We start from the raw sequence: 8,124 nt of genomic DNA, 5'->3' as shown, positions 1-8,124 counted from the left end.
GGAAATATTAAAAAAAAAAAAAAAATCAGGCATATTGTATTTGAGATCTGAAAGACTTTTCCTTTGGCCTACAACACTGTGCAGAGTGCAACATAATTTTAGGCTCATCGCTGATCCTTACCACAGAGAAATAAAGAGTAAGCAAACAAGATGCCTCAAACGCAGACGACTTTAAATGCAGTCTTTCTTGGAAAGTATTAATGTGTTAACACAACAATCACATTTTCCACAGTCTGGCATATTATTAGAAATGTTTTATTGGTGATTTTTTTATCAATCAATTTGCGGTTGATTAAACATCCTGTTTAATCGAGCATCAGGCTTTTGAACCTTGAGTGAAAAGTCCACCACTGGGCAGCCCTGCGTTATGCAGCCCAGAGAAACGATGTCCACATGTGAGGAGAGATACAGAGCTACGTTTTCTGGCGTGACTCCTCCACTGGCTTCTATCAGAAGAGCAGAGAACTCCTCCTTCAGTGCCTGAGCTGTGACTCGGAGCTCCTGCAGGTGAAAGAGGAGAAGTGTAACCATGGAACAAAAACAACAATCACCCTGGGTCTGTGTTTCTATAATATTCGCCACCTGAGGTTGAAAGTTGTCCAGCATGATGACGTCTGCTCCCGCTCTGGCTGCCTCCCTGCCCTCCTCTGCTGAGCGACACTCCACCTCAATCTTACTGCTGAAGCCGCACACCGAGCGGGCAGCTTTCACCGCCTGGGGAGCAAACGGGGTTGTGCGTTTGTGTTTGTCTGCTTTTTAGTGAGCACAGCTGACCTGATGAGAGCTGTGAGGCCTGAGCTACAGAATCTAGATAAAGGAAAGTAAAACAGACAAGCTTCCTCTTTGCTTTCCTGTGCAAAGAGGATGACTGCTTTCGGTAATCTCATGACCTCTTGTGAATCCCAGTGTTTTAAAATAAAATAATTTCACAACTTTTGTAAAACTATGTTAAAAAATTATGTTAAGGCTTAAAATCCCATAAAAACTGAACAGAGTTTTACATAGATTAATCTAAAAATTCAACTCAGGAATATTTCTTTTGCCTAGACGTAGCATCCTCTCAAATATCACCTTAGAAACAAAATGCAAACACAGGTATGCAGACTGATACTGCCAGTCGCTGCTTTCGTCATTTTTCCTCAGTCTTCTGCTTCTGTTATTACTCACACTTCTTGTGATGTATTCTTGTTTTGCTTCCTCTTTCAGGGTTTATTTATTGTTGAATTTCGGTAACAGCAAAAAAAAACAAAAACCCAAACCCTTCCTTCTCATGTATTTTTGCCTGCTTCAGTCTCCTGCATTGAGTCCCCTCTCTGCCAACACATGACAGAAAAAACAAATCAAAAACAAAAGAAAACATGTCTACATGTAATCCTGCTTCTGTTTGGATGTTGCAAACAGAAACATGCCCCTTTGACAGTCAAAACCGTTACCTCAAGCTTTTGGTTTTGAATGTGCAGGCTGTCTGAGGTTTGTTGTTGATATAAAGTTCCCTGAGGTAACTGTAAATTTACAAAACAAATCTATGGGGTGTTTTTGCCTTCATTGTATACTTACAGTGAAGACAGGCAAAGAATGTGAGGAAGGGGAGCAAGGAGGGCACAGAAAATCAAAATATTTCATTAGAAACAGTGCAGCAGTATTGAAAATATTGATTCTCAAAACCTTTTCAAAACTATAGGAGTAGCTTTTGGATGGATGCATTCTTTCTAAAGCTGGCAGGGGCAGGAACTCTGGTTGCAAAAATAAATCAGACGGTATAGAAGTCTATTAAGAAATAATCATTTTATCACCTCAGATAACACTTTCCTGGTTTTATGGTCTGAAACTGAAAACATGATTATTATTTTTTACATTTTCTTATTTTTGTCAATTTTATAGTAAAATAAAGATAACCCCAAACAAACCTGAATCTTCAGGTCCCAGAAACCACTGGGTGATATCATGGTGGCTCTTTTATATACAGCCTATAGACGTTTCATGAAGCCCTGCTGTCTCTTGTTGATAGTTTTTGAGGCTTTTGAATCAGGTCTTCAAAATTCAGGATCCAACGTTATCAAAGACATTACTTTCAGTCTGCTGAACTTTATGCTGGAGTTTAGATTACTTACATTTTATGTACTGATCTTTGATGCCCACCTCTGTGATACTTCCCGATGCCCACACATGATTGTCCTTTAACATCACCATCCCACTCAAATCTTGTCTGTGCATGGACACGCCGCCAACCAACATGGCATATTTCTCCACCAGACGAAAGCCCGGAGTAGTCTTACGCGTGCCAGCCACCTCCCCGTGCCAGCCGTGTGCCTTTGCAATAGCCTGGAGCTGAGAGCAGCGGGTGGCAATGCCCGATGCCCGTGCCAGGCAGTTAAGAGCCGGTCGTTCCCCGAGGAGGAGGGAGTTTGCCGGGCCCCTCACCACAGCCGTCAGGGTGACAGCATCTTCACCTGTGGATAAAAGCAGGTAATATAAAAACGGATCTGAATAAAAGTCTGTAATTTACTTTGAGAGTAATTTACAAGAAGAAAACTGAATTTTCACTTTATGGAAAAAAAACTTTTATTCGTTCCCTGTTGAGTGGTTGATGTCATTTCCTGTTCCTATACTTTCAGCAGATATGTCGTTATGCTATTAATCTTCTTTTAGTGTTGTGTTTTGCCTTTTGGCTCCATTGTTGTTTTCCTACCAAAGATAGTTCTCTAGTTACTTGGAAATATTTTGGGATTTTGCTTCAGGTATACTGTATGCCCACATTTTAGTGTGTATGTGATACAGCTCTCTGTTTGCACTCTACAACCTGGGTTTGCCATTTATCTGTACTCCAATTATAAAAACTGTACAGAACTCTGTTTTGGTAACTATTCTCCATGATGTAAATATGTAAAAATTGTGTGTGTTTCTGTTCTGTGTCCTGTTCTGTTTGTATATGTGTTACAACCAAATTTCCTCTTGTGGGACAATTAAACTATTATTCTATTCAGTTAAATTATTTTCTGTTATATATTTACTGTTGTTCATATTAAACATGGCCAAACTTTCAGATGATGATTATGTCAGAGTATGAACAATTAATCTGTGTGAGCTGAAGGCTGGTGACTCAACCTTAGCTATCTTTTTTAACTCTTTGTTCTTTTGAAGTCAAAGAGAGTAACGATCTAATATCAGTGTTTCAATCAAACGGCTGGAGATGAGCACAGAAACATCACCCACCTGCTGTTCAAACTTTCTGTTTAAACATCAGCCAATCAGAGAAAAGTTGTCTTAAGCGGGGATGGGTTAAATAGCTTGTTTCAGACTGGATGAGCTGAGAGGTCACACCAAGACCCAGTGTAGAACAAATAAGGATTATTTTGAACTGTGAATCATGCAAAGCTACTCTGGTGCCCAGTAAAAAAAAAAAATATGGAGCTGGGAATGAGCAGAAAAAGAACCCTCCAAAAAACTCAAACACACTCGATAGTGCTGAATGTTTCACACCCACCCATGACAGTAAATAGTCATGTCTTCTACACCTACGTCAACTTTAAGTTTCCTGGGACTTTCTCATTATCAGGGGTTTTTTCTCCCTCAGACCTTCAACCATTGAATCATCAGAGCTTCAGAGGCCAGAAAGTCTCTAAAAGTAACAAGTGGGGCAATAGAGGCAGCAGGAAGTTAGCTTTATGTGGTTTCACACCTTTTCTGTTAGATGTTAAACTGGCTTCTGAAGGCCCATAGAATACATGATACATTTCCATTCATTATCTGCTATCTGACTCATGTGAAGTTCTTTGCTACTGCAAAGGTCACAAACACAAATTCACAGAACTTTTCTTGTATTTTACTGCTATGGAAGGAACTATGCAATGCCTACCGATCTCAGTTCCTTCCTGGTAAATCCAGTCCACTGTGCAGCCCACTTCAGTGAACACTGCTGTGAAGAAGGGACACCCAGCTAGGATGCTGTGTGGAGTTTTACACAACAACCTTGCTTCCACTTCCCGTGAGCCCACACACACTCCTGCAGGATCAAAGTTTGGCGTGTCCTCTGCCAGCCACTCCCGTGCCAGCCGGGTCAGGGTGTGGTGTGGGACTGAGTGCACAGCCGGGTGTTGGCATGGTGGAGACATACTACAAATGAGAGAAAAGAAAGTGATGAGAAACTTTAGTTGCTGGGAATGTTGACATGAAAATGAGAAATGAAAGCTGATCATAAGTCAAAAAGTCAAAGTGCTTTCTTGTCCTTTAATGACAACATGAATGAATGATTTGAGTCAATTCTGAGCATGGAGACAATCTAAATCTTGTTCCTTTTTCTTTCTAGTAAAGAATGGTAGTGAAGGAATTATATAAAATCACAAATAGTGGATATTAATCTTTATATTGCCATCAAAAACACTTAGAAAGAGAATAGTGCCTGTGAAAACCTCAAGGAACAGAAATCTGGCACATACAAAAGTGAAGATCAACGACTGACACTGTGTGTATATACACAGGCGTACATTTTCATAAACATCATTTACATCTTATTTGTAAAGCTGTGTGAGTTTTTATCTCAGCCATTGTGGAATTCTGCCTTCTTTAATTTGCACACACAAAAAAATAATCAGGAAACAGGTGATGCTTAAAAAAACAAGCAAATATTATTTGTTATTTCTGCTCTAACCCTAAAACTTTAACTCAACCCTGAAAGTCCACAGTGAGTTTCACTGTGGAGAGATTGTATTTGTCTGATAGTAGCTTCTTTTCACTGGATGTCTATTAAATTCAGAACTTAATTAAAATGCTTCATCTTTCACACAAAGTTCTACAATCAGGCCACATCATAGCTTAAATACTTCATATGACAGTAGAGTGCTTCACTCTCACACTGTGGTTCTTCCTCGGGCCCTCCTCCTGTGGAACCAGCTCTCAGTTTTGATTCAGGACAGGATTTAAATCGGCCTTAAATCTTCACTTTTTGACAGAGGTCGAGTTTGGGCTCAGTGTTATTATCCTGATATAGGCTCAGACTACTGTAAGACTTCCCATGGTGCAGTGCGCATTTTCCTCTATTACCCTCTTTATACTCGTCATGGATTTGTACACTTTCACTAAATGTCATTAACTTTTGCGTTCACGCTCCTGAAGTTTGCGTCCTTCTCTCTTTGTATGCAGCACATGGCTGCCCCTCCCTGGTGTTGGCCTCTTCCTGTTATATGGGAGTTCTTTCTCTCTACCATCGTCACATTTTTGCTTTCAGGTGGACATAGGTATATAATTAAAGTAACAACTTCATTTAAGTGCTATTTATGATGTGAAATTGAGACACTAATTCTAGAAGTGGAGAAGAGGAAATGTGTTTTTCTCGGGGGAGGCGGGACGATCTTAGTCTTCAGCTCAGTGAGGTAATTTGCTCTGAAAAGGTTCAGAACAAAGGGCAGAGGAGGGGGAAGGAGTGAGGGGAAGAGAGATATGGTGAAATCTACAGCAAAAGATCCCTGTGTGATACACTGTATTACTCATGCTGTTAGTTTAATCCACTTCTACACGTTCAATCTGATTTTCTACAGATGAAAAACGGGTGGTTTTTCTGACAGTTTTGTCCTGTTAAATAGTGGGCCGTTCTTCCTCCCCACTATCACTGAGTAGTGTTCGCAGCCTTTCAAAATAAAGCATCTGGAATCTGGAGATTGGCACTATATAAACACAAGTAAATTGATTCAGGACATGTGCATTTGCCTGATTCCTGTGCACGTGAACAATTTTGTCATTCAAAAGACACTCAGACATTCATATGATTTTAACATATATCTCTGGCTGAGGCATGGCAGTGAAAAACAAGAAGTGCTGTTTCATCACTGGGTGTTGTGTAATCTTGTAATCTTTTGTAATCTTGGTTCAGGATTCAAAACTAAAACTAAAAAAAAGACAAAGAAAAAGTCAGGTCAAAGTTCAGAACCAATGAGTCTCACGGACGTTTGAAACAAGATGAAAGCTGCACCCACGATTACAAAAAAAGTTTTATCAAGTTGATTTGAAGCCAGCGGACACATTAATCAAACAAATATTAGTTTAAGGAAGGCATGGATTCAAGTTTAAACTGAATTCTGGGAGATCAGATGATCTTACTGCCACATCCTAAACTTACATCAGATGATAGCATTAATGATTTAGGACCCTGAACAGAGCTGAACTGCTAAATATGAATTACTGCAGGTGAGAATATCCTCTTATTGTGACTGTAGTGGCTCTCACTAACAGATGGGTTTACAAGTAAACAGAAAATATATACAAAGAGAAGAAATAAAACTTCTATGGAAATGTTTTTGTTAATTTTGTCATGGTTCTGGGTCGCTGACGCAGCGTTTTGAGTTTATTGTTATTATTTTCTAGTTTCTCCTGATTTTGTATTAGTTCTTAGCGTTTAGTTCTTGTATTTTTAGTGTTTTATTATTCCTAAATGTGTTCTCCCCCCCCTGTGCTCTGTTTGTGTCCCCGAGTTTGTGTTGAACAGTTTGTGAATTTCCTGTTTTACTTTGAAGGTCTGTGTCTCGTTGTGTCTAATTAGGTTCAGCTGTGTTCCCCTTTGGTGTGTCATTCCCTCGTTACCTTGTGTGTATTTATAGTGTGTGCCTGTCTATTTGTTTGTTGTCAGCTCGTCTGTGTAATTTGGTAAACCTCCGCGGCTCTCTGCTCGCTATTCTCCATGTCCTTATGTTTTCAGGTTTGTTCATTAGTTTTTCCCAGTCTAGGTTTTAGTTGCTCCCTGTCCATGACAAATTTTGTCATATAAAAAATTATATAAAGAGTTTTTCAAGTAAACAAATTTAAACAGGAACATCTCCAGAAAGAACCAAAACAGGGATACAATAAGACAACATTAAAATAAGAAATGATAAATAATAAAACAGTACAAGTACTAAAATGAATTCTAAAGTGTAACTCAATCCAATAAAACAGTAAAATGTTAATTTAAAACATTAATTAAAACAGTAATGATCAAAAGTAAAACGTCCTTATTAACCATATTTTATTAAAACACTAAATGTACAGTTTTAATTCACATTTAAATGCTTTAAAACATGTTTTTTTTAACATTATCATTCCTTCAATCCAACTTTCACAAAAACATGTTGAGCAGAAGGATAATTACAATCACTGCGTATTCAAAGTCTGTTTTATGATTGGAACAGTGCGATAAAAGTAAATAAAATATTTACTTACGTCTCCTTCTCTATTAGCCAAAGTAGAAGTGCTGAGCACAGAGAGCCACTGGAAAAATGTTAACGTGGAATTTGACCCCAAGTCCATGTTGGAATGTTTACAAGAGTTAACACTGCAGGCTTTCACAATGATCCTTTTGACCACGTCTGATTTAAAGGTTGCTGAGGTCAGGCTGCTTATTTGTAAAAACGACCTGCAATAAATTCAAAGTTTTCAGCCAATACATCCGAAAAACACGCCGAGACTTTTTAGTGTGTTAATAAAATATTACAGGTTACAGATTCAGTGAATGAGTCACCTGGTCCTATTGTGATTAAAATAGATTAAGCATTATTCGACTTCTAGTAATTCTAGCATTTCAATAACATTGAACAGAACATGTTTTTGGTTTTTTTGGTTTTTAAGAGCCAAAGAGAAGTGAGTTTGAGCCCCTTTCCAGTGATACGGTTCAACAGTTTCTTTAGCTCAAGGAAAACAAGCACAGGAGGGGATGTCAGCGAGGACAGCTGGGAGATTGGACAGGATGGAGGGAGATCTCACCGGGAGAGAGCAGAGTTTGGTTAGACCAGGTGAGACTATTAAAGAATCCACAAGGCGAGTCATGCAAGGTGAGCGAGGTTCCTCACCTGGAGATGTGTGGGAAGGATGATTATACAGAGTCACTGGTTTGCTTTGGGGTGGTAGATGAGGGTAATAGGAGGATGGGCAGGCACGCGAGTCACCCACTGGAGGGTTCAACAGGAAATGACTAGCTCAACAGGGACAGATAAAAGATTCTGAGGCCTGAACTGCTTTTCAGAAACTCATGAAACACCAGAAACCAGAGAGACAAGAACACTCAAATAGAGCGCTTAGAACAGCACAGGAAACCCACTAGGGACTGATTACCACTCTGAAGAGACACAGGGCCAAGGAGTGGGAACCCCGGGGCTCCTT

General features: G+C 39.4%; 1 protein-coding gene across 1 annotated transcript; it reads right to left on the bottom strand.

The window, feature by feature from the left end:
- Window positions 1-240: 240 nt before the first annotated feature.
- On the bottom strand, window positions 241-7,241 carry LOC146631226 (nicotinate-nucleotide pyrophosphorylase [carboxylating]-like). Its single transcript, XM_085356445.1, has 5 exons — window positions 7,189-7,241; window positions 3,857-4,113; window positions 2,140-2,450; window positions 583-714; window positions 241-501 (listed from the first exon to the last, which is right to left on the bottom strand). The coding sequence occupies exons 2-5, from the start codon at window positions 4,110-4,112 to the stop codon at window positions 274-276; spliced, it is 927 nt and encodes a 308-aa protein (XP_085212571.1). The 5' UTR covers window position 4,113; window positions 7,189-7,241; the 3' UTR covers window positions 241-273.
- Window positions 7,242-8,124: the final 883 nt, after the last annotated feature.

The sequence above is a fragment of the Diplotaxodon limnothrissa genome, linkage group LG6, assembly GCF_057381915.1.
Source record: "Diplotaxodon limnothrissa isolate DT_005_m linkage group LG6, D_limnothrissa_male_GT1.1, whole genome shotgun sequence".
Lineage (NCBI taxonomy): Eukaryota > Metazoa > Chordata > Actinopteri > Cichliformes > Cichlidae > Diplotaxodon > Diplotaxodon limnothrissa.
Note: the sequence above shows the minus strand (reverse complement) of the source record. Positions and strands in the feature narration are given on the sequence as shown.

Bases quoted from the DNA above. Each gene is read 5' to 3' on its own strand.
- LOC146631226 (XM_085356445.1), bottom strand. From the start codon at position 4,112: ATGTCTCCACCATGCCAACACCCGGCTGTGCACTCAGTCCCACACCAC. The intron at 2,451-3,856 runs GTAGGCATTGCA...TTTTATCCACAG, and splicing joins CCAGGAAGGAACTGAGATCG to GTGAAGATGCTGTCACCCTG. The intron at 502-582 runs GTGGCGAATATT...TTTCACCTGCAG, and splicing joins TGGACAACTTTCAACCTCAG to GAGCTCCGAGTCACAGCTCA.